This window comes from Falco naumanni, chromosome 3 (genome assembly GCF_017639655.2).
Source record: "Falco naumanni isolate bFalNau1 chromosome 3, bFalNau1.pat, whole genome shotgun sequence".
NCBI lineage: Eukaryota > Metazoa > Chordata > Aves > Falconiformes > Falconidae > Falco > Falco naumanni.
In genome coordinates this window covers 59,289,658-59,316,996 of record NC_054056.1, presented here as the reverse complement: position 1 = coordinate 59,316,996, position 27,339 = coordinate 59,289,658, and the positions used below count along the sequence as shown (strand labels likewise).

The following is a 27,339-nucleotide window of genomic DNA, read 5'->3' as shown; positions in this document are numbered from 1 at the left end:
TTTCTTTTCCCCGTGAGGTGATTGAAGACACACAAATACCCTACACACATTGAAATCAACGTCAATCAGGTGCAATGTCCCAGTCTAAGCTTTAATTCTTGCCACAGCTTAGGAAGTGCTCCCCTAGGAGGGAACATGCTGGTGAAGGTGATTTCCAAAGCCAGCAAAAAGAGGCAAACCTTTGTGGGTTTCCACCTGCTCGCAAAAGCTCTCTCACAGAGATAGTACATAGCCCCTGCCACCCCACACATGGCTGCTTCAATGGGATGAGAGCTGAGCAGAGAAGCTGTTTGCATAGTTGAAAAAAGTGGTCTGAAAGTCATCCTTGGAAATAAACTGGTTATCCTAGGAACCTGAACAATAGATAGGAAGCAGAGAAGCAAATGCTGTGTATAAATGAAACCATTAGCTTTGGTCCTCTGGGTCAAGAAAAAAATGATAATAATAATAATAATAATAATGGTAATAATAATAATTAAAAAAGAAAACAGACTACAAAGGCATCCATATGTACATCTCAGGACACTGGCTTCATCTCACTGATAAAGAACCAACTCGGCTCACTACAGCAAGCACACCAGGCTGACCCCCAACCCAAACCCACTGAGCTGCCCTGCCCTTCCATGTAGCACTGGTAGGGTGGCGTATCAAAAGGACTATGTTTGGCATTCTTCCAAGTTCATTTCCCCTCCCCACCTACTCAGGTCTAAATCCCTCTGTCTGATGAGATGCCAGTTCACAAAACCGTCGTTAGTATGCAAGACAGACCAGTTTTTTGCTAATCCTGCTAAGAGACTGTAGCAAAGTCCTGCCTGTTTTCACTGGCATTGAGGGCTATTTATTGACAAGGCCTCTTTCGCCTTGGAGAGAAACTGCAGTCACGGGAGCAGGTGATAAGAAATGAAACTCCATCAATCCTGGAGGAAGGGATGAAGAAGTGTGAAGTCAAATAAGAAGTAAATAATATTCTGCACTTAACTGAGAAGCGTTCACTCCGGGAACAGCAACGTTACATAGGCAGCATCTGGCGCAGCCACTGAAAGGAGCTGGCATCCCGCCAGGCACGGGGAAAGGCTTGCAGTAAGCTCCAGTGTGGAACTGGGCCAGTGCCCACACGTCAGAAATCATCTACCAAACTAAAATCGAAAGTATTGCGGGAGTTGCCTGTCACACCCTAGAGGGCACTATTGCCAAGTTAAAGACTTAGGTCTCCAGGCATCAAATAAAAGAGGTTCTTATTAAGGGAACATCATTTCACTACCGATTTTCCTTCTTTCTCACTCCACAGCCAAAACCAAGCTAGGTGACAGTTCTCTAAAGATTAAAAAAACAAAACCAAGAAAACCTCAAGCACAATAGAAACTAGTAAAACCCTTCCCATGTGTCACCTCATCAGCCTGACTAATCTAACAGCTTCGACTCCTTTTTCCTTTAGTATTTTTAAGGGGGAGTGGAGTAATTGCATTCGTTTTTCTGAAATGGTTTTATTTTGTATTTCTGTGTTTTTCTAGTCATATGTCAGTGAACAGACTGACAGACCGAAAATAGGTATGCGGTCAAAAAGGTCCTATTAAGAAACTGGTTAACCTATTTAAAATAACAGCCTCATATATGAGATGTTTAAGTTGCATCATCCCCTCAAATATGTATGAGATCAATGTTATGATGTAACATATTTAGATACACTAAAAAAGCGATGGAGCAAATGTCTCAGTATAATGCTTTCTCCCCTCCTCCCTTTAAACAATATGTCTGTGAATGACTCGGGGCCTATCAGAAAATAAAGCTTGTGCTTCCACATATAGTGAGCGCAGCAGGCAACAACAGGGCAATCCATTTTATAGGACAGTGTCTTCAAATGCATGCTGAAGTAACCCTCCGGCTTGGTTCTGCTGCAACATGTTGTGCTCCAGGTCCACTTTGGCAGAAGAAGTCTACCTGTGTTGTGCATTTATCAAGACGCTACTACCTGACCTTCGCCCGGAGTGAGAAACTACTTTCTATTTGGAAGGATATAATAAACAAAATCCAGCAGACCCTCTGAAAAGAAGAGGAAGAAGCTTGGAATATTTGGAGATTATTTTCTTGTTACTGTTCAACTTTATCATCTAATAGGTTTGGAACCCAGCCACCATCTCTTGGGCCATCAAAAACACTCTTCAAAGCCCATTAATACCACCGCGCTACAGGATTGGGCAAGTGAATATTCCCTTTCTTTCAAAACTAGGATGTGTTTATTGATTTCTCTGTCCACCAGCACTTCATGGGGCATACTTCAAAACCCTGCTGGTAGGAAAAGAGACTAGGAACACATCCTGCATGAAGTTACAAACCACTAATCAGTATGTCAGCATAAATGAACCAGGATTTCATACCCTTCGCTGTTTGTACTCTGTTGGAAAACAGCTCTCAATTAAAGCTAATTGATCAAATGTACTGTACTTTCTTTTCAAGCAGTAATACAGGTTTTTGCCTCAGTAACTTCATCCAAGTAACACATACAAACTTTGATTTGGATTACTGAAAGAGCTTTCATATGTATCAACATTACTACAAAAGTTCTTAAGGTGGGAAGAAAACACTCCATTCATTCAGCCATTAACTAAAATACTTCCAACAACTAAAAAAATCCCCCAAATCCCAAAATAGATCAATTGCTTTGGAATTGTCTCTATTCAAATGGAAAAATCAGTAAGGTGAAGTTCATCTGTTTTGGTAACATTCTGAAATAAAATCAAGACACGTAGCTTTACCCAGAGTCCTAATCAAAGTGCAAATGTTTTCTGAGGCACCTGTACCTGGGATTTTGAATAAATATCCTAGAGAGACAAAGTTCAAATCTTGATTTCAAAATGTCTTTAGTAGCCAAGAGCTGTTTCTGAACTGAGGAGTTTTCTTTGAGTCAAGTTCTAATCACACTGAAGCCAAGTTTTAATTTTCATTATACTCTTAGCATGCTTCTTTTTGTCTCTCCTACCACCCACTCCACTTACAAGTGATCTGGAGCTGTGTTTTGAAGGTGGTAGGAATTGTCTCACATTGGTTGGTGTTTCCTTTTCAATGGAGTGTCGTCTCTGAGGTGGCTGCCGTCTCTCGGGCTGTGGTGTAGATGATATGGGCAAGAACTTTGGAGGCACTAAAGATTCAACCAGTGTAAAAAAGTTAGTTCTTGTAAGACAGACTGTTGGACAACATTGCTCAGTACTTAAACCAGCCACTGACTCGGTAGAATTCCCACTATGGGTGGCTGAAGTTACACATCCATACTCAGAGCACCTTCCAGACACATATCACATTCATCACATCTTCTGAACTGAGAAAACAGGAATACTCATAAAACTAGCAAATATAGGGTTGCTACTAGCAGTTACCATTGTATATAAATTCAGTGTTTCAGGGTACTGCTTATTCTATTTATTTTACCATCGTGCACAGAAAATACATGCACAGATAACAATTTCATTACAAAACCTTTCCAGTGAAACTGAAACACCTTGAAACAAATGAAAATTACTGCTACACAGTAAAGTCTGTAAAAAAAAACAAAAACTGTGCCTGAAAAATAAGAGATCCTCCCCTCTTCCCCAGAAGTACTTCTGAAAAATACCAGTGATTGCTACACATCTTTCAAACAAGTACATTCACTGCCATGGTGACAGAGATGCAGGAAACACTTAAATTGGTCTTAGGTCAAAATGTGTTTCTGCAGCAACAAATTATTTTATGAGATGAGCATAACTAAACCACCCCCCATTCACTTGTGACCCTCTACAGTTCCACATCAGCTTCAAGTATTGAAAACTTCTGTTTCACAAATATATCCACATACAGTGGAGGCTAACGCCTTCCAATAATTAATCACATTTGACTTATTCAGCAGGTTCTAGTGTTCAACTTTAGCGATTTATTCCATTAACAACACCCAGCTTAAGCTTTCTAGAGAAGTTTCAGACAAAGTTCATAGACCAGAAGACAACAGAAGTGTGTAAAAGTACCCACTGGGCTCTCTCATCAAAACTCACTCTTTCTGCTGCTGGTGCCTTCTTGAAAGGGGTCTTCCACTTGTGAGGGGGAGATGCTGCTGCTACTTGCTGATTTGTGTACTGATTCCTCCTGTGTGGCAAGAGGAAAAGACAGAATTCCTCAAGGATTGTTTTTTCTTCTCTTACTGCTTCTTAGTACACAGAAACAACAAATATCAAAGGTATTTTGCATCACTCAATCACTCAAAGCCCTAGGAGAAGTCCTGAGAAAAACAGTGACTCTACACAGGACTGAGTAAATAGAATTTTCAATGCTCATATTTTTAGAAATTGGAATAAATGGTACATGGTTGGAATTCACTCTATTTAACTATGCATGAAAGAACAAGATCAGAAGAGAGGTGCATGAATCCACTGCAACTTGTTGATCTTCCTCATTGTATTAAAGGACTTTTAAGGATTTGCAGCTACAGGAGATATGTTAACTCAACTGTACATCTCGCACTAGCAAGGAATCAACACTTGGATTCCTCTGGTCTTCAAAGGAACGACATCCACTCATACACATGATCAAAGTAAAGAGAAATTAATCTGATCTTCACTGTCCTGTTCTCTAATCCCTAACCATGGTGCCTTTCTCCTTTCTTCTGTATTTAAAAGAAATCTCATTCATTATATAAGCATGTTTCATCAGAACAGCCAAGAGCAATTCCTGCAAGAAGAATGAAAGTGAAACAGGCTTTGACTAACACCTTTCAGCTATCTAAGGCATTATGCCACCCCAATTATTAAATCCTTTGCTTTCACCTAAAACCTCTGTCTTCAGCCACCAGATACCAGCAAGATGCATGTCATCACAGGAGCCTCCCAAAGGAGCAGAGTTGAAGGACTGAGTGTGAATGCTCTTTAGCTCTAATGTGAATGCTTTTAACCAAGGAGACTTACATCATTTAAGTTGTTAAGATTAACAGATCAAACAAGTGACCTGCTCTAAAATCCAGCAAGTGGTTGACCTTCTCTCTCAGATTTCCTTAGTTACATAAATCATAAGCAGAAAAACCTCCACCGGCTGAAAGATTGCAGCAGTCTTTGGTAACAGCAAGTCCGAAGAGAAAAGCTGGCAGGATCATCGCAATGAGCACCATGCATCACAGGAGAGAGGCCTCTACAAACTCCCATCAGGAGCTCCGTCTTTATACTTAGCCCAAGGGTACGCACTGTATGCGAGGACACCGTGATGTACACTGTTCCCACGTATATGCCACAACATAGCATTCTGCAAAGGGACTCAAACCAGCTTAGATCCCAAACCAACACATTCACTTTAACATACCAAGTGTGACCCCGCAAACCGGTTGCAACAGGAAGCTTCTAGGGAAGTTTGAGCAGCACATTTAACATCAGCTGGTTTTTTTTTTTACAGAAACCAATACAGTATAGCTACAGAGCTAGGTAAGATAGCTTTGCATATCAGTGCTTTTCATGTTGCATGTTTGCCTCAAGAGACCACTGGAGAACTTGCAAGACAATGGATACACTGATACCCCTTCTAAGGGGTGCAACAATGTTCACAAGTCTAGTGTTAAACATTTAAATTTTGTGAAGAAGAATAACCCCTGTACAAAGGGAACTACTGAACTTCACACTTTGTAGAAGAGTGGAAGATAACTCTTCCTTTGCCAAAGATGCTAACAAGCTAAGACAAAGAATGAAGCAAGCCGTCAATTAAAAAAAACATAACCATGGCACTCTGCTGCTCATTTTTATGAATAGTAGACTATCTGACATTTTACATTTGAGGTTGGATCAACCCAAAATCTGCACTTTTCCACAGCAGACTAAACGATTAGAATTGTACATGTACTGAGAAAGCTGCAAATTTAAAGGCATCACCTTAAAACATCTGAATATATTAGTAACATGATTTTTGTCCAGATAGCTGTAGCTTCATTAGGAAGATACCATTTTTGTATCTGTAGCAAAAAATCAGTTAGTTTGCTACTTCTCTTACCCACACAAAGTAAAATGGCACTTCCTGCTTCCCCTTTGAAACTGTGATTCTAATGGAGATGCAGAAAAAACCAAGGACAGAAAGCAGGACTGGTTTGTACAATATTCAACTTTGCCAGCAAATGGGCACAGGGCTGTATCAGGCCTTCCACCCCTAGTGTTGGGGCATAGGCTGCATCGCAACACAGCTGAGAGAAGAACAAAGGGGATGCAGGGGGAAGAAAATGCATCTGCCTCATAGCTCGTTTGGAGCTCAGCGCTGCAGGTATTTGCAGCTTGTAATTTAGGGCATAACACTGTCAAAATTTAACACCCAGGGAGTAACTCTAAATATGTTAAGCCAAATTCAAATTGCAGGCAAAGAGGTGGCCGAGTCATTTATAGGCGATCAGGATGACAACACATACTCTCCTCTGTGTGTTATGTACAAAGTAAAAGGAAAGAAATAAAACACTGACAGAGCGATCTTCACTTACTTCAAATGTTCTATGTCCCACTCCCTTCGTCAGCTCACAAAATTTCACCATCGAGCATCTTAATCGTCTTAATTGCTTCACCAGCTACTTCTGTTGACTCAAACCAGTGCAGCATCTGTTCTCTGTGATAGCTCAGTATGGCTGTTTTATTTTTAATTTATCTTTTGCTGTATGTTCCAGAGCTTATACTATATGAATTGCTTGCCTACAGAGCGCTCCCTAATCAATAGTCACAGTCGGACATCTTGTTTTTCCCTCCTACACGAATCACTTCATGTTTCCCTTTACAGAATTTTCTTTTACTGACTTCTGCTTATTTTTCCGTGTGAAATATAATGCTGCATTAGGTTCGGGATGCAGAGAGCTATAAGCTGGGAAGCTGTAAGTTCAAGATCCAACTCTCATTGACAGGTCTTAATATTCCTGCGTCCTTCCCAGCTTCATCCATATTAACAAAACCTCACATAGACTCTATTGTAATTTTAAAGACTGCTGAGAGATTTCAGAATGCAAATCTCTTCTGCATTCAGAATAGATGCACCAAATTATGCACCCACACAAGTCACCCACAGGATAACCCCTAATATAAAGAGAGCCAATCTTTCACAGATCAAGAAAGTATGCAGAGAGATAAATTTCTCCCCACATGTATTTCTCCCCAGCTTCCTATCTTTTAGCTTAGATGTCTTTGTAAGCACCCTGTCAGGAAACCCCTCCTTCCCTATTTACTAGAGAGAAAGAGTCAGGGAAGACTGCTTTCTTCCTCAGGCTAAAATTAGCCTCTGTGAATAAACCCTGCCTGCATGTGCTTTCCAGACAGATTAACTTTCAGGAAGGTCCAAACTCAATAATACTACTGGTCCAAAAGACAGAGCTCATTCTTAAGGATGTATTGGTGCTACTTCTTGAGGATGCAGCTTTTAAGCTGGGGAGCTCTTTTAAGCTTTTCTCTTTTTTATGGTTTGTTTGTTTGTTTTTGGCTTTTTTTTTTTTAATCTTTTAACTCCACATTTGGGATTCAAAGTTGCTTCCCCATCTAAGTGGTATTTGCTTGTCCCTATCTGTGAAACATTTGCTGGGTGTTACTTCCCAAGGCTATATAGCGAATGCATGCACTGACATTTGCACCATACTCTGGCACAGCTGATGCTCTTTATTTAACAGCTGGTACAGTGAGGCTGGCTTCACATCTGAGTCCTTTAGCAACAGCTCCTGCATGGGTGCCAGAAGGGTGCAACACATTTGCCTGCATTCCCAAAAGCCTAATTGCTACATACACATAGTGGACAGATACTGGGCATTTAGAAAAATAAGTAAATAGTGGGTTTAAGGCCAAAACTGGTATTTAACCTTTTAGAAGTATATTCTCCTTTTTGAGGTATGACCTAATATTTTGAAAGTTCTGTGGGCTGAAAAGGCAGTCATGGAAAATTCAGATGATAATCTGCAAAGTCACTTCTCAGCTGATCAGCAAATTAAGAACTAAGACACAATTCTGACAAATAGACAAGCAAGTTGTGCGCTGAATTTTTACCTCTGAATCTGAGCTGTCAAGTTCAGCCAGCGTGGGAGCCTTAAGGAGTCTCTTGCGTTGTACTGTCACTTGTGTGGCCCCATTCTGCTTTCCTTGTGGTGCCAGGCCACCGTTCACTACAGAGGCATCCACTAATTTTCTTCCAACCTCTGGTGTAGATACATCTAGCAAAAGAAACAGAACAATTGGTGTTTGGACCTAGTTTTTATTTTGCCTTCTCAAATCTTACTGTCAAGGAAATACACACAAAAGGAAAAAAAATATTGTGGTAGTTATACGTGTGCGATTAATTTACTTTAGGAATACATTGCTCAGAGAAGTACAGGCAATGGCTTGTGGTACAGAAGCGATATGAAAGAATGCAAGCAGTGGAAAAAGCAACAGTGCAGAATACTAAAAACCAGCCTCAGACCAACATCAATCAACTTTTTTTAAAAAATCCTGTATTAAACCTGAAAATATTCTTTCTTCAACTCATAGTCTATGATTAACTATATCACAAGTATCAGAAGAATGCACAACCATATCTGGACAAGTGGGTTGCCAGTGAATCTGAAGACAACACCACACAGAAATTAGGAGGTTTAGCAGGAGTACACCTAGTTTTTCCAGTGAGGACAGAATTACACTTCATTGTGCAGTGTAAAGGAAAAGTAATGAAAATGAGCTAAACAACTAGCGTTCATCAAAAACATGCACAGTTCTTAGGCTTGCAAGGTCATTTGTATTAAAAATACATCTGTGATGTCAAATCTTCACGTAATTGCACAAACATGAGGCTCAAGCTCTATTTTCATCTACCTGAGTTTTACAAGGATGTAACTCCACTGAGCAAATTATTTGGGATTTCTGCCAGTGTGCAATGAAGATGCATCTCGGATAATGTAAGCATTGGGTCTGCTGTGCTTAGCCCAGCTTAGCTTAGACATTAAGATAATGACCTAGGCTTTGATATTTTAGGAGAGCTTAGAGTTTGGTCTGATAAATCAGTTTTATCCCTGTAAAAGTACAAAGTGCAGTATCCCAGTTGAAGAAAATTATGTCAGAGGGAAAAGGAAGAGAAGCTTTTAATCTCCCATTTGCATGTATGCCTAAGCATCTGGCCTTTCTACAAATGTGGTTTTCTACCCATGTAATTACAGGACTCCTTCCCCAGTCTTGTAATAACAAAGTACCTCCAGGTATTTTAACGCTAGGGTAACGACGAGTTAGTATTCCCATTTTTATATGTGGTGAAAAGAGGCACAGAAGGTCAAACGACTTGTACCTTAGGTTATCAGGAGGACTATGACAGAGAAATGATATCACCCTGATATTCCTGGTGCCAACAATGTAAGTACTCACACATCATTTGGAGTTACTTACATAGTTGCCCTGGTATAAACAGACAGAGTCACAGCTGCTACAACAAATTTGCACTGATAAAGGCTGTTCCTGCACTACCAAAACTACACAGCCTAGACAAAGCCCCAGTTGCAGTTGTAGGTGTGTTTTACAACATTCTCACTGGAGCAGCTATTGAAAAGGAATTAAGAAAAGGAGTAAGTTAAATCAATATATATTTTAAAGAATTAGGTTATTGTTAAATGCTGGAAACTGAGCTAGAAAGTACAGGGGATGTATTATAGTTCCTCTATAAATCATGCCTTTAACTGGGAGCGTAAGAAAAGGTGATTATTTGGACTGTTAAAGTCATGGTGACATTCCAAGCCTATGAATCTGTGCACTACAGTGTTACTGCCTTCAGGTCCTCCCTACAAAGAGTTGCAATCAAAGACTCTCTAACCCTTAGTTCCTATCTTCAAAGGCTTTGCTAATGGGTGTCCTGACTAGCACTATGGCTTATAGGTCATGTTTTTTTTTCCCCTCCTAGATTTCTGTGAGTACAGCATGGGCGTCCTCCACATCAAATGCATTCCTGCTCGAACAGCTGCTCAACACAATCCCAGAAAGCAACAACAGGAAAACAAAACTCGAGCTGCCTCACCTCCCTGCTGCCAATACCACTTCTTGAGACCTCATAATTAGCTGGCATGCAGTTGATTGAAGAAGCTCAGGGCTTCCCGAATGAGCAACAGAAAAACCTTTGATTTGTCTTTTGATTGCACAGGGTGGTTCCTGAACAGACTGCGCAATGAAGCAGTTTCAGCACCACCAACACAACAGCCAAAGGTGGTGTCCCTTCTCCCAAAAACTTCCTGAGTGGTGACTCCCCCGCCTGATGGTAGGGAGGGTGAAGAATGGCCTGTAAGCACTGCTGGACTTGCTGGGAGAATAAATGATGGGATGGCCAACAGTATTGCCTTCCTTCCAAAATAAAAAAACACCTGATAAGTCTGGGGAAAGGACAGAGAAGGGAATATCCACAAGACATCCCCTAGCACTATGGGAGGTGATGGAACAGATATCCAGGGTACATCATACATTGTTTCCTGTTGTTAGGTTGCTTTGTTGTTATTTTGTTTTTGTGTTATTTGGGGTAGTGGTGGTTGTGTTTGTTATTGTTGGTTTTGTTTGTTTTGGGGCTTTTTTGTTTTGTTTTCTAAGAATTTAGGCCATGTTTCTTTAGGCCCCAGAATGGAAATTTCTGACCCATTTTGGAGGTAACCGATGTAGTAAATCACCATCTACAGAGACTAAACTGTTATTTAAATTCACACATGTATGACTTGTTCATACATATTGTTGAGCTGTTCTTATGTTGGTTTATAAGTCTTCTCAAAATACCTGAGAAGTATTAGGTGAATCAAGAAGACAATCCAACCTAGTATTTGTTTTGAAGGACTCCTCAGTAGGAAATGTCATTTATCAACACTCTTTCCTCTAAAGGAAAAAAAAATAAATAGGGAGTTTTTACAACTTGCAAGCATTAAAGAATAAAGCCCCCCAAAAAAGTAAAGTAAGAAATCATCCCATTTATAAAATCTGTTTTGTCAGTAGTGCTCAAGTTCAGTTTATCATTACCGCACTTAACAGTACTGGATACATATGAATAAATGGATTACCATAATTTAAGGAAAGCATAATGAAATTGTACAGTTTCAGCAAAAAGATTTCAAACAAAAATAACTTGTTCCAAAATTAAAAGCAGAATTTGTTAGCAGATACAGACCAAAAAATTACTACTTTGTTTAAGCTATTTTAGTGATGTACTCAGACAACAGAAACAGTACTGGGTGCAAATAATTGTACATCATCATAAATAAAATTAATCACAATAAATGAGTCAGAAATAACCAATACACTACTGCTGATGAAAACGCATGGCAGAAGAAATTAATGGACAATTCTTTGAAACAAAACCCTAAATCTATTTTTTTAAATAGATAGTGGTTTACAATCTCTAGTTTCATAGAACATCTAAATGTTTTGAAGATGATTCAAATGATATTAAAAAAAGGCTTGCGTGAGCAACAGCCTGGGATTAAGATTTTATTAGTCAGACACACTAGGAGAATGTCATTTCTCCCATGTTTTCATGCAGCAAGTACAATGAACACTACCTGCAAACTGGATGAGTATGTTTGGTTTCTTTTGAGCTTCTAAGCTATCATTACAACAGGCAAATGAATGTCTTGTTTTGATTACTTGATCTTTGTGTTGGTCTTCCCTGACTAGCCTTAAGAAGGGGGAGACAAAAGAAACCCACCCTAGGATAAGATGAAATGAGCCTTTATTTACATGTAGGATTATGTGCAAACCACAGCAGTCATGTAACCATATGCTGTCTGCCTCCTAACCAGCTCTCTTTACAAAATAACAGAAACCCAAATTTTGTTCTATACAGCAAATTTACTCCTCAACCTTATCATTTTTACACTGAGTTTAAAAGAAGGCTAAAATCGATTTGCAGAGTTAATATTGATTTACTTTTTGGTAGTTATGATGATGATAATACACTGGGAAAGATTACATAATGAAGAACAGAGATATACTGTTCCTTTCAATGGACTTAGATGTTGAAGCCAAACATGAGAACTAATAAATCAGCACAGCAAACCACCGGTGTTTTGCTGGTGTTTACATCACATTTATTATTGCGTTACCTAAATTGAGAGATTACCAGGACCTGGTGGAGTTCTTTCCTCACGCTGGTCTGAGGCACAGATCATGTAAAGGCAACAGATACACATCACCTCACGGGGGTTGGGAACAACAGGAATAATCCCCACAAAGTTTGGGTTTAAATGTTTCACTTTCCTTTTTCTTCTCTCCTTGCACCCAACACCCCTGGTCCCTGCTCCCCAAATGTACAAACTGTTTCTGTAGTAACAACTTCAAAGCAGCCATGCATACAGCTTTGAGGTAAGAGCTTGAGTGTTGAGTGGGAATGACAGATCTTTTGACCTGCACTCAACACAGTGCATCGAAATTAAGCTGCTTTTAAACTGCTTTTCTATTTGAGGAAGTGGGCAATTGCCTGCCTTGTCCCTTGTTGGTATCGGAGTACCTCTCAGATTATTCATTACAGGTGGCTACTGCTTGCTCCTTCTATTCTACTGGTAAGAACAGCAGTGTAAAAGGAGGTCCCAGGCACCCCCCTCCTCTTCTCTTCAGGGTAACAGCAGGCAAATATGAGGAGCCAGGCCAGGGTGACATACCAACTACACCAGCTTGGTGCCAGCAAAAGTCTTCTCAGAACTGGTCTGCATCATCTCAGTCGCAGATAGCAAGCATAATAAATATATGCCTGCCCCCACTCTTCAGCACTTAGCAGGAAACGCTTCTGTTTTTCAGCTGGTTTGTGTTTTTTTTTGTGACAGCAATTCCATCAAGCAGAGAGTAATGAAAGCAGTGAAAAAGCAAGTATGTGGAAACAGTGATAAAAGCACAGTATAGTTCCCTGCCTCCAAAATAATGGAAAAATGAAAAGCACGCAAAGCAACAACATTCAGAAGTACTGCTTATCTGCTTACTGTCGACATTCCAACCCATCTAATTCATTTGTACTGCTCATTTGGTGTCTCACATCCACCTAACTGGAATGTTTTAATCATCCTGAATTTACTTCTGAAGACAACTTATCAGATCACTCAGTCACGCCATATGATACTACTTGCTGAGAACCACATGACTTGAAAAAACAAAAACAATCACATTTGGAAGATGGATAAAGAAAACAGGAAGAGTTCTTCAGAGGTCAGTCAAAAAAGAGCAAATCCAAGTACAATATAGATCGCTATGAAACCATTTATTTAAAATAAAAACATGGAGATGAAATAATGGATTATGAAGGGAGCTTTTACAAAATACTGTTTGGATTTTAACAAATGAGGATGTCTCAGGATTCTTAGAAATAAAAGGCAAAAGAAGAAGCAGACACATGTAGGACAGATCTGAACCCCTCCTTTTGTTGGTCACTGGCACATTCAGTTTTATAGCCTTAAAACTGAAGGAACTTTTGGCATATCTGAAAGTAGCAATACTTTTTGAAAACTGAAGTTTGCCTGTTTGTGGTGTTATCTGAACCCCTGGGGACCCTCTTCAGCTTTCAGTGGAGTAAAACATGATACCACATACATATATAATTTGAATCCCACCAGACAGCTGTAGTAGCTGTACAATACATCATAAGTATAAGGTGTCACAAAAAGGTTTGAGCTTGATTAACAGCTTGCCACCGCGTCTGATGGAGAGAGCCTTTTCCTTTACCCCATCCACCCATGATGATCACAGGCCCTCAGCCAGCTCTCTGATCATCTGATCAGATAGTAAGCGGGTTTAAATCACTAAAAGAGCAGAAAACAAACTTGAATAAAAAAATGTAAGTATTTTTTTCTGGGTTACACGATTTTAACCAGATCATCTGGGGAATAAATGAGCAGGACTGGCACAAAGGAGAAGGGGGACTTACACGGGAGCTTGGCAGAGGAAAGGCAGCAGTGAGAGCCCCTCCTTGCCCCTTGACAGTGGCAAGATGTTTACTTGGCTCAGCCAAAACATGAAGCCATGTTCACAGACAGGTCACTTGTGAACTCTGCTCCCGTATTATAGAAACTACTGCATTTTTTTATATTATGGTAATGGAAGAAGTTCTATATGGTCTTTCTACTTCACAATATGCTAGCATTTCACTCAGATTATGCCTTCCTATGGGGAAAATAACCACGTGAGGTTAATGGGTACATAGAGAAACACAGAGGATGAAAACTCTGCAGAAGTTCTGGATGAGATGTTCCTGTGCAAGTGGAAGGAAGGGGGGAAGGTACAGCTCCTGCTGCTTCTTCACAAAATGAGAGCATAGATTTATTTGGAGACTGTTTTCTTGGAAGTCACCTCGGGGAACTTAGGTAACAGCTAGCATAAGAGCTCTCCTCAGCAGACAAACCTTTAAGGCTAATGTAGAGTATTTCCAACCTCAATGACGGAGTCTTTGGGCCTGAGAATCCTGGAAAGTTAGTGTACAATGAGGGAGGAATTAATTTATTTTCTGGCTAGTAGGCACACACTCTCTCTTGACATTGCTGTCTCTGAAGTAGAACACGTTCAGTTACTAACGTTCAGTGCTGTAACGCCCTAATTAATGGCCCACCAAGACGAAAGTTTAGATTTTGTATTAGCTGGTTGATGAAGGGTCAGTTATCGAATCCGCTGTATCAGCTATTACCAGCAAACCTTAGCAACTTCTTTTGCTAACCAGTAAAGAAGGAAGGTTTAGCCTCTTCTGAGTGAATGTCTTTGATTTCATGACTCACAAAGCATTGACCGTAAAGACACTCAGTAGAACTGAGTTCCTTTCTAGATTAGTATTCATAGGTATATTCCATTACATCTAGAAAGGCAGACAAGTTCAAAACTAGGTTTTGGATCCTCGTGAGAAATGAAGTACTACAAAAGATGGTCTAGTCAAGAAGTGAGTGTAAAGACACAAAGGTCATATTAATAAGTAAGTAAATCGGTCTTGAAGGTGACACTGTATTCTGCAATCTTTTTCAGAGTTTGGAATAGCTCTGGGCCACCTTATTTTGATTATTTATTTAAACAGAATTCCAGCACTCTATTTCAAGTGAAACACAGTTGTTTCCTATATCGAGGCATCCTTTTGGGGCAAGGGAAATGTAGGTATTAATAAGTAATTTATCTTAATTTTTATTTTCACTGACCATATCTTGGAAGAATCCCTTCAAGTTTCTTTCTTAAATGGGAATTCAACAAACAGATGGAACAAAATTCACAATAAGCACAATAACCACGTCAGGTGTTGTTGCACCTTTTACCTGACAAGTCAAAACTGTGTGACATGCTAAGTGGCCGCATTGCTGTAAAAAAGAAACAAAAACAACAAAAAGAAAATGATTCAACTATTAGAAAAGCAGAGGGGTAATGAAACCAAAAGATTTACTCCATTTGAGACATTTTGGATTCTGTTGCCTAAATCCAAAATGTGTCAGACATACTATTGCTTTACTGTAGTAAAGCTCAAAGTCTGAAAACTACAGTAGCGTAAACAGGACTTGCAAACAGAGCAATTACAAATATATTTGTATAGTTGTAGAATGAGATTTTTGGAATTCAATAAATCAAATACCAAAACAAGAGCCAAGTTACCTTAAAAACGGAGTATTTTCAATTAAAATGCCACAAAAGAGAGAAAGGGAATAGCGGGGGGGGGGGCGGGGCGGGGGGGAGGGCTGAAAAAAAATCTCAAAAGTACAAAGCCACATTTCACACAAGTTTCAGTGACCTGAAATAAAGATATTTCTAACTTTTTTTAAGCATAATCTCCAATGATTATAATTAAACTAATAAAGAGAGACACTCAAGCTAAGCTTGAGCAGTAGTTTCCTTGAAGAGGATCGAAAAGGCCAAACGCAGTGTGGTTTGTGCTGATTCTTGTTCTTTTTGCAAACCTTAGGTGGACTTAGCCTTTCAAATCTATCCATAATATTATCCTCTTTTTTCTGGGCCTCTAACCATTTTATTCCTAGACAAGAAAGTGGTCATATGTTCTTTATTTCTGGAAGACCTACCTATATTACCAATTAAACAATGTAATTCAGGGAGCGGACACTCAAAATATTTTTCAACTGAAAACAAAATTTTAGTGCACTAATCCCATAAGCAGGCCAAGCCCAGCAACAAGAATGTATAAGAACACGTCAAAACTGGTAGCAGCTTATCTGTCTTACTTGACAGGTGATAATCATGCAAGTTGGTATGAAAGGCCTGTCACCCATACATACCACTGCATTAAAAGATGTTTCAAAAAAGGTTGTGCTGGGACAAGTTTCGCTCATGAGAATAAATCTACGTGGTGAACACAGTAGAATGCTCACTCAGAGACAGATTTGGGAGTTTCCTGCAGTTCATTAACCAGACAACATCAGCCACAGAAAATGGCTACAGAAAGAGTATCTAAATCCCTGTCCAAACTCAGCATAAAGGCAAATACATTTTAAAGCATAAGGGCATTTACCAGCCAATGCTGAATTCTAACTGAAGGTTGATAAAACATGTACACAAAACAAAGTTTTTTCCAAGCTCCATTAGCTCAACTTGCTTGAGTCACAAATCCATGCTTTTAATGGGACATGTACCTCAAGGCTGTGTTTGTCTCAGTAGCTTACATCAATAATTTAATGAGGTCATTTGAAAGCTCACTCCAGTTCCTTGACTCAAACCTCTCCCTTTGTGAGAAAGCTACCAAAAACCCCAAAGCTTTAGATTGAGAGTGGCCAGCCACAGGCTGGCTCTTCTTGGTGGCAGCTCAGGGTAAGATCTTACCTGTAGCATGTGTTGTACAGAGCAGAGGGACAAAGCCTGTGGCTGCTGGTGAACAAGTGCCATAGGTCCACCCACATTGCAGAGGAGGAACAGCAAGAGTACAGCCCCCCTCAACCCACTAGTCAATGTAGTTATACTCTTGACTGATAGAAACTGAGCAACAAAGAATAACTCTGGGACATTTTCAATGTACCTTATACTCCCAAATATTTCACTCTAATGCTCTTTTTTTCTTTTTCTTTTTAATAGCAACAAATATTTCTGTCCAGATGGTGCATGTGTCCCACATGGTGTTTCTAATTAGATTTATTATCCTTAAACCTCATTACCTTACATGTTGTTACACTAGATTATATTCAGTGGTCATTTAAACTACACAACAGATCTATTTGTAACATATTGAATGTCACTAGCATTACTCCATTCCCAATTTTGCACAAACACACTTTATTCTAAAAGGAGCTTTGGAAATAACAATCATTTCAATGTGAGGAAGAACAAAACCTCATATTTCAACATAAGAAAAAACTACCTTCAAGGCCTTTGCTCTTTTTTCATCTTCATGCCAGCAGCAAACAAACACTTGGGAAATAAAACTTGCATGCATCCTCTTTTACACTTCCAGTAATATGACATTTAATCTAAACAATTTACTGGACTGAAGGAGATTTACCACAGTTCTGAAACTCAAAAATTTAATTATTTAACAAAAACACAGAATTGGTGGAAGACAGGTATCCCTCATTGGAGGCTGTGCCCTGAAATCAGCCCGGGAAGTCCTAACCAGCAATACTCCAAAATTTAACATTGGTTTTGGAAACCGTTTACTAAATGGGTTTAATGTCATTTATATCAGAAATTTTAAAGGTCTCTTAGATCAGATTTGAAGCCCCTGAGAGGACATGATAGTTCCCAGATGAAGAACATTTAAAATACTGAAACTGAATGCTTGAAAGAAAAGTAAGGAATCATTCCACGTTTTTACAAGCATCCTGCATTTGGAAAAATGTCTAGGCCTATTAGAAACATTAATTGATACAGCAAGCATAAACTGAATCCAAACCAGAAACTGGAAGGCCGAAAGAAACAATATTCAAAGCACCATGCTTTTAAAAATGCACCCAAGCATTCACCAAACTCTACTGAGCACTTCCAAAACAATGCAACAAAGCAAGACTGATGAAATTGTTTTTCTCCAGAGACAATGGGTTGTCACAACCCACTTGAATCTGGAGCAGTGCCTTTAAGCACATGTGGCAAGCACAAATATTTTGCAGAAAGCCACAACAGGGAGTATATATGTGGATTATTTCATGCTTATCAGCCATAAGATGCCACTTTTGCTCTTCAAAAATCCAGCTAGCTTGGTTTTTCTGATACAGATAAATACCGTGCTCTTAAAGAAATGTAAGTCACAATGTTAAGACTGTATTTGTCATGCTTTTGTCTTCAGAACCATTGAACTAATGCAACTTGGTGATCACTGGAAGGCATAATATTTGTATAATTTCATAGTGGGTTGTTGAATATACACTGCAGAAATGAAATGCTTTGCAGTGCAAGTCTGAATTATACCCACTGAAAATATATACAAACACATGTACCATAACTTAGAAAATGAAGCACTTAGATTCAAAATAAAAGCAGTAGATTCAGCAAAGAAATAAAAACATATTCTAAATTAAGGAAGTTGATGATGCTAACAACAGGAAACAGAATAAAATGAACTAAAAAGACATGTAAAGAACATCTGCAGACACGTAAGAATATTGCACTGGGGAGAAGCAATACCTATTCCATTCCAAGCAAATATAACGTTAACTGTCATGTGCAACAAGCAATATAATGCCATTAAATTTATCTAATATTTACATTAAAAACTTGAAGGGAATCAAGCTGAGCCATAAAGTATCTTATTTTTAAATATAACTTAGCACAAAGATTGCATAGCCCTAGCAAAGCCTATAGGTTCTTTCTTTTTCTGAAGGGATGAGAATAATTTTACCATCCATGACATCTGCACAGACACCACTAATATTTTTGCTTCTTATGTGGGAAGTTTTCTGTGGATGCTGCACATAAAAACTAGCAATGTGCTTACCCAGCCTGCTACGCCTTATCTCATCAGGTGAGACTGGACGTAGCTTCCTCTCTGCCTTGATTTCCTCCAGGATCCTTTCATGAAGGCTGCGTGGCCGTGGTGGGGTTGGTTTAAGTTTTCTTGCTGAGGCCTCGAGATATAAAGATAATCATATTTACATAAAACAGTACTTCTTGAAAGTAGTTTTCACACTTTTTTAGAAAAAAGTGTGGAATGTTGTGATGTGATTTTACTTGCACTCAATTGTAAAACTCATATAAATTTGAAAGAGGATTATATTTTTCCCCTGTTCATCACGATTTCCCAGAGATAAAGTGCTGCTGGTCTTAACAGCTATTAATTGGTAGGTACAAGGTATTACACACTGTTCTTTTAAGAGATTGAATTCTATATTCCAGAAGATGGTATTTTTGAAAGCCCATGCCAGAAAACATAACATTTAACATATTCCCTGGACCCAAACATGCTTTAAAAAGCCCTATTTTTCTTAGGAATGAAGCCCACTGGATTACATACAGGATTTAATGGAGGTCGTGATCGGATGAAATCCAGGATTATTTCATGGGCACTCTTTTTTAATCGAGGTGGAATATCACCGTTGACCTGGAAAGGAGAAAGTGAAATATATATTTCCATGTTTTGCATTCATATTCACACAGACAATGAGATAAATTTGAAAACTCACAACCTTGACACAGAGCTTGCAGTGTTCTGACACCTGCACCCGACATAAAACTCACCAGTCCTGAGCAGAGCAACAATCCATATGCAGAGCACAGGCAAGCAAAAATGTAGATAACAGCTTTTCAGCTTTGCAGATAGCTGCAGAATAACCACAACTGCAGCAGCTTTAATCAGCAATACTTAGGATTTTGAAATGATTAAATCAAATGTCAAGGCTGCAATCGTGTCTATGGGAGAATGCAGATGAAGACTATATCTTGCTTGGAAGAAAACCTGCCAATGGCATTTTTAAGAACAACTATTTGAATCGTGGGTCACTGCCAACCATTACACAGTCTCTAATACTCTCTTCTTAGCCTCTGAGAAAACATGGATGCTCTTTTTTCTTGATCTCCTTACCATCTCCCAAGCACTGATGTGAAAGCAAAGCTAGACCTGGTGCAATCACCAATGATTTGCTTGTAGCACTGGGTGAAAACTTCGTTCCCTTCGTTCTTTTGTCTTTTCCACCTGTTTCTGCTGCTCTGGCCATGAAGAGGTCTCATGAGTAAATTCCAGCAGAACGAGAGGGAAGCCCTGAGCATGACTTCATAGCTACCTCTCCACCTGTGCTCGAAAGATTACTCGAGTGTAAACCAGTTTGTCAATATGTCTAGAAAGTAAATCACTAGAATGCCCTGGCATGCCATTGGGAGTACAGGAGGTGCATTTCCTCGCTGTAAATCATGTATTTCTTTATATATCTAAGGGCTGGGTAAGAATTGTTTGTCTGGTTTTCTCCAGAGACACAGTATGTTTATTTGATAACCCATTTAAACATAAGACTATATACAAGACAACACAGGAAAAGAGTCAGCAATTCACTATATGTGCAGAATATAAAAGAAGCTAATAGAAGTTTTCCTATCATATGAAGAATTTATAAATTGTAAATGGGAATAAGTGTATGGATTTTCTTAAAAATTCCACCTGTCGGGTTCAGTCTTCATACACTACAGTGACCAACCACACTGTCAGGAATGAGAGAGCATCCTATGCCACACATCCTTCTGGTACTTCTGTTACTACAGGGTAGCTGGCTATCAGCCCTGTCCTCTGGTTTGACAGAAAATCCCATGACACTATCTTTCTTAGGCCCTAATTATCCCAAATTTCAGCACTTTCTTTATTCTTTTTTTTTTCTTTTTCTTTTTTCTTTTTTTTTAAGGGTCAGTTGGCTTATTTTTCTTTGGAAGACTCTTTGGAAGATTCATACAATCTCTGTAGCCAGAAAATATATATAAAGACACAGCTCTGGTTTGTCAAATCACATGTACACTTTGCTAACCAGAATGAATGCTGCTGTCAGAAAAACGGGTTCAAATGCTTATAAGGTCACCTGAATATGATCACTAACTGAACTTCACTAATGCCATGCAGCTTCCATATAAGCTCTGCACACCTCAGACATGCCCTGTTTCCAGGCTGAGGCAGAACGACAGCTTCCCGGAGAGGATTCATCCCTTCCCTGATAAGGAGGCAGATGCAGAGTCCCTCCTGGGGAACATTTCATTGCTTTCCCAGGGACTCTTTCTGGAGGTGTCTTATCTCAGACATGGTCCAGATTCTATTTGTTCCCCCATCCCCTTAGCTTTCTTAGAATGAATTTCATACAGCTTGGCAGAAAACACCAAGCTGCTAAACTCGGCAATATGCATCACCTTTCTAAAAATACTGCAGAAAAATTAAAATTGAAAAGGTTTATATTAAATGTTATTTTGACATTTTATGATGAGGAGAAATTATTCCAAAGTAGTGTGATTGATTTCTTCTGTTTAAAGACTAAGCAATTTTTTGAGGCCAGCCTGCTTCACAGCACTGTTAATGAAATGAGAAGTCTCTCTTCTCTGAGTTACTGTTCTTCAGATGTCAAAGCTGATAGTTGAAGCTGAGAGTTATTACCATCAGAACAGCCATTTTGTAAACTGATAATCCCTGTTCCAGCCTTTAGGAACAACCCTCTGCATGACAATAGGAAATAAATAATACATGGCTCTGAGCCTTTCACCTCAGGGCACTCTACACCCTGACTTAATGCCACCAGGGTATAATTAGTATTAGTATTCCTATTTGATTGGAAAAGGAAAAATGTAAGATTTGCTTAAGTGATTTTGCACAGGATACATGGGGAGCTGGTGGCAAAGCAAGCGGATGTTTCACAGCCGACAAGCCACGAGCAGGAGTGTCAGAAGGCAGAACCTACCTTCTTGTACTCTGTGCCCAAACAAAATACTGATATGAAACACCAAAAGGAAGCTTCATCCTCTCTGTCCACAGTAGCTGTATTTCTTTACTCAAACTTGCTCTGTAATGAGCAATTTCACATGCATCTCTTACTTTTATTTAATTAAAATTCATGGCTCTTGATTAAAGTCTAAATTATAGCTATATTGTACAGATGTAGCCATGATACATGCAGAGGGGAAAAACCCAACCAATAAAATAATCTTTTTGGTTTTTTCTTTTACATACCAGATTGGCCCCAACTGCAAACTCGTATTTCAGTAAGTATCTCCAAACACTGTAAGACCATCTTAAGTCTTCACGTAAACCAGCTTTTGTACAGCAGTATGCATTTAAACTGGCAGTGTGGGGAAAGCATAACCAATGATTACAGAAATCAGCCAGAAATTTGAGAGACCTAAACAGCTAAAGCACAGAAGAACTACCATGTAATCATCTACTCACAACCTGCTACTATCACATTTTAATATATAAATATGGATTTGCAGTTAAAAAACCAACTGCAAGTGGTAGTTAGTAAACTTTGGCTGAAGATCCAGCTTTAAAAATGGTTATCCCAAACAAGTACATAGCACACGACTTTCACAAAAAATACAGCACTTATCATTGACATTCAAATTCCTCAGCCATTTCTTTGTCTTACTATAAAAGGTGAAGCATTAAGTAGGAGAATGCTGTCTCTAAATAATAGGCAACATGAGACTGACATTGTTTTGTTCTATCAAGAAATTTTCATTTAAAATTAAATTGCATTGACACTGAGACTGGGGGTGCATGCTACAATCGTTTTCAGAACAGCTCATGATAAAGTTCTGTTGTGAATTTAAAGTATTATAACACAGGAAACTATCGACTGGTCGTCCTCCCCTCCATCCCTGAGAAGATGATGGACTAGCGTCGTCTTGAAGCATGTGGAGGAAAAGGAGGTCATCAGGAGCAGTCAAAATGGACTCACCAAGGGGAAATCATGCCTGACCAACCTGATGGCCTTCCATGATGGAATGACTGGCTGGGTAGATGAGGGCAGAGCGGTGGACATTGCCCACCTTGACCCAGCAAGGCTTCTGACACTGTCTCCCATAACAGCCCCGGAGGTCAGCTCAGGCCGTGCGGGCTGGATGAGGGGACAGTGAGGCGGATCGAGAGCTGGCTGATGGCAGAGCTCAGGGGCTGTGACCAGCAGCGCAGAGCCCAGCTGGAGGCCTGTAGCTGGCGGGTTCCCCAGGGCTCAGCGCTGGGCCCAGCCCTGTCCAACGGGCTCACCAGCGCCCTGGGTGAAGGGGCAGAGCCCTCAGCAAGGCTGGCGGTGACACAGCCCCGGCAGGAGCGGCTGGTACCCCAGCGGCTGCGCTGCCCTTCAGCGAGGCCTGGGCAGGCTGGAGAGCTGGGCGGGGGGGGACCGAATGCAGTTCAGCAAAGGGGGTGCAGGGCCCTGCCCCTGGGGAGGGACAGCCCCACGCACCAGCCGCCTGGGGGGCAGCTCTGCTTTGTATTAGTAAGATAGCATTATATTAATAAAAAGAACAGTAAAGACTCCATGGTGCATCCCATTTACTTAAAAAGTTTAACCTCTTGTTCCCATTAGTAGCAAATGCATTTTCACAAGCTACCAAGTCCAAAAATAGTATCTATAAATTTAAAGCAAAAAATGTTTTTAAGGAAAGTTTTGCCAAACATCTGTTTTGAGTGAAAGAAAGAAACATAATCCATCTTTCCCAGGTTGCCTTAAAATTCAGATTTAGGATTCTTGTCCTTCTCAACAACTGCAACAGTTTTCTCTGATGGGAATACATACAATCAGCTTTGACCCATGATAGCCAGCTAGAAGATGCTGTATTTATGCAGTCTAATTGAACTTGTAATTCTATGTGAATCCTTCAGGCTCCACACACAGCTTGACAGCTGGACTCTTATCATTGTGCATGCTTTGCACATTCTTCAAGCAAACCCTGCAGCAGAATCCAAGTTACTGAATTTAAGGTTTCTAATATGAAAGAATTTATTTTTCTAACACAATATCATTAGCAGTTGTCAGGCTGTACCAGCAGTTGCATCACAGACAGCCCCACAGGTGATAGTAATCAAAATTCATATTTATGCCCAGAGGTCACTTTGGACAATCTACCTAGTAGACCAGATAGCAGCACAAAAGTAGATGCTTGCAGGCATTTCATACACAGCAACAGTCTGGATGAGCACAGGAGCAGCTGTGCCTCCAAGACCTACCATATAATGAAGAAAATCTCTTCTGAAGAGGCAGGAGCCTGCTCAGTAGAAGATGAATTAAAGGCTAGTCTGACAAAAGCAAAATTAGATGACCTAGGGGTTCCCATTCAAACAAAACTACCATCCTGATCGCATAGAGTAATCAAGATCCTCAGGAGAATGTTCCTCTTTTGCAGTGGGTAGTAGGAACACTCAGCACAGTTCTCTGAATTGTTAGTAGAAAGACATAACATCATTACCTGGGTATGCATTTTACCCTACTGATTCAACATTTAAGCAACATCTGCCACAGAGAACAAATACAATCTGATAGTCTAACCCAGATCTTGGTTAGGAAAGTACTTTTAGCTCATATATAAAAGGCATTTTGCTCCCCATGTAGTTGTTCCAATTTTTTCCTCTTTTATTCTTTTTGCTAATGATCTCTGATAGAATAAATTACATGCTTTCTGTCTCTCTCGTCTCCCTCCACACACCCATTTCTGAATTTTTCTGGTGGAACAACGGCTTTCTCACTAACAAAGGTTGTGTGAGGTTTAGGCAGGAAAGCAAATACATTTGCTTTTGTTCAAATGCATTTGATCACTGAATATTCTAAGACAATACTTCCACTGTAACCAAAACCAGGCAAAGATAAGTAAGTGCAAGGTATAAATATTGACACTGACCAAACACATGTCTCTAACAAAGGTTTAAAAAGTCCTACTAGGGATAAGAAGCCCTTTAGATCAGTTGCTAGCTTATCAGGAAGAACATCTTAATGTTGAACACAATATACACCAAAAGGAAAGAAAGAACAGGGAGACACCAGTAAATATCAAATGAGTTCTGACAAAAAGCATGCCTCAAGTCAATTTTACATGCACCTTTATGAGTATCTAGGGGAAGGAGATCCATCAACACTCTCCAGCTTGATTTGGCATATTGTCTTGACTTGAAAGCAGTGATAGGATACGCTGAAAACAATTAAGCTCGACTTCTACAAATTGTAGATTTAACATTTTTTACATAGCGTATTCCTTGAAAATTCCTAACAGGTCATACTAACGTAAGTTTTCAAACACTGTAATATAGGTAGTAGGTAATATAAGTTTTCAACCACTGTAGGTTTTCCTTTCCCATCACAGTTTCACTCATGTAACAACACAGTAGCACTTTCCATTCTGGAATTGCAAAATTTATGTTGTAAATCAAGATAAATGTTCTCCCCAATAAGAAAAGCCTAAAACAATCTCTCAGTGGAAAGCATGACAGGACTTTTGATATGACTCTTAAGGTTACCATAAAACTAACACAAGTCATTTGTTCAAGCATATGATATATAGGTATGTCTTTCAGAATTTTAAATGCCTGACATATGGAAAACAAAATACACAACATTTGTTGGTTTCTTTTTTTCCCCTCAATGTACCATGTCAAGATGCCATATAAAACCCACGAACATTACATGAAATCATAATTTCAAGGTCCTCAGAAAAAAAGAGAAGAAAATAAAACCCAAAAAGAACATTTCAGATTTGACAGATTGTGGTGATTCTCCTGACTTACCATAACTTTCCTTAAGGTGTAACGTTTGGACCTAATATCATCCATCAGCATTTCATAGGGTGTGAGCTGATATTCTATTGGGAGTGGATTATACTGACGCTCTTGAACTTTCTTAAGTTTAACACCATTCCGTAAATCTCGCATCACTTGTACCCAAAAACGAGCCTGAAAAGAGAGGAATTTTATTTGATACCTTATCCTTGAATACCAACTCTGATTAAACCGAAGTTGTTCATTCCCCTTTCAGAACACCACCAAATATCTACAGCTGTACTATTTTATTTTTAACAAATCAACCAAAACCTGTTTTGTTTTATATAAGCCTATTTTTAACCCTCATGAGTGTAACAAAACTTTGTTGCAATTCATCAGGAGTGCAGAGTCACACTTCAGGTGATGTTCATGTCTAAGATAATAAAGAAAAAGCATCTGAAATTCTTACACCATTTTTCCATTTCAAGTATACTGCAAGCATGTCAGGGAAGTTCTAGACTTATAGCTAATAGTACGTGAATTAAAACAGCGATTGAATGCGAAAATTTGTTTCCCTTAGGCCCAGTACTTTCTTGCAAAATTTCCCAGCAGTTGTCCTTCAAATAGAAGTTTTGGAATAGACTCCAAATCCTAAGGTCTAGCAATATCTTCTCAGCACTAAACTTCCTCTTGCTCTGCCTGTAAAAGCCCCACATAAGTAACACCTCCCTCTCATTTTCTGGGCAGTGAATAGCTGAAGAGGAGGAAGAACAGGTGATGGATAGAAGATAGGGAGATTGAAATCAAGTACTTTCTAAGATACTCATAATAATCCTCTATGAACTAGGAAGAATAGTAACTAGAAAATAAACCAAGCTAGTTTCTGTTAAGAGTTTTTCTGTAACGTTTTTCTTTCACCGTTGGAGAAACTCAGTTGGAGACTCTGCTTACTGCCTGACTGCCCCTCTGAAGGGCAGTCAGCATGATATCTGTCTAAGTGTCCAGTCTTTTTAAATTGCAAAAGGTTCTCCATGAAAACAGTCTAAAGAAAAAAATGTAATGCTTGGATACTTGTATTGTTTCATGTGTCTGCAAAGAAAGGTTGAGACTCCATTTATTTCCAACTTGTCATGAGTTACTATTAATTCATACGTAAAAAATCCCAGACGCTGATTGTAACATAACCCAAAGAACTTTAGGTAAGCATTATGAAGAAATATAAAATACTAGTAATGATACTGAATCACTATTCCATTGTTTCTTACCCAGTCAGCATTTTTTAAGTCATCAAGATCTGTGCTGGATTCATCACTTGCCTCCTTGTCCATTTCTTGAATCTTCTTCAAATTCTGCCATTGAAAAGAAAATTGAGTCAATAAATGAATGTTGGCGCTACTCTCAAGTAAAACTGAAACTTATTTTTTGACATTTATTGAATAATGTTGTTTGGGTATTCTACTCTATGTTCTATGACTTGAATAGTAATACTGTAAAAGTAACTTGAAATATTATTTGAATATATTTCCATTAATTACAAGGTGGACTTTAAATGCTGGGGGGAAAAAAAACTTAATTTTTGAGTATGAAAGTACCTCAGATAATAGCATGCCAGAGAAAAAACTAGACATAAAAATTTTAATATTCCTAAAATTGGGCTATGCACAGGAAAAAACCCCAACCACCTACCAGGTCTGTTAAGCTCTAACACAGAAAATGTTACTGACTTGGTAAGGATCCCATTCATACTAAAATTACTATTACTTGTTGAATTCAAGGCAGCTCATTTTTGTAGAAGAA

The 27,339-nt window shown here is 39.2% G+C and overlaps 1 protein-coding gene across 1 annotated transcript in view; it reads right to left on the bottom strand.

The window, feature by feature from the left end:
• Positions 1–27,339, bottom strand: part of SPIRE1 (spire type actin nucleation factor 1) — a 132,773-nt gene that overhangs the window by 13,222 nt on the left and 92,212 nt on the right. Inside the window, 7 exon segments of the mRNA XM_040586288.1 lie at positions 2,994–3,136; positions 4,023–4,113; positions 8,004–8,167; positions 18,829–18,958; positions 19,345–19,431; positions 25,570–25,734; positions 26,808–26,891. Coding sequence (XP_040442222.1) covers positions 2,994–3,136; positions 4,023–4,113; positions 8,004–8,167; positions 18,829–18,958; positions 19,345–19,431; positions 25,570–25,734; positions 26,808–26,891 — 864 coding nt within the window.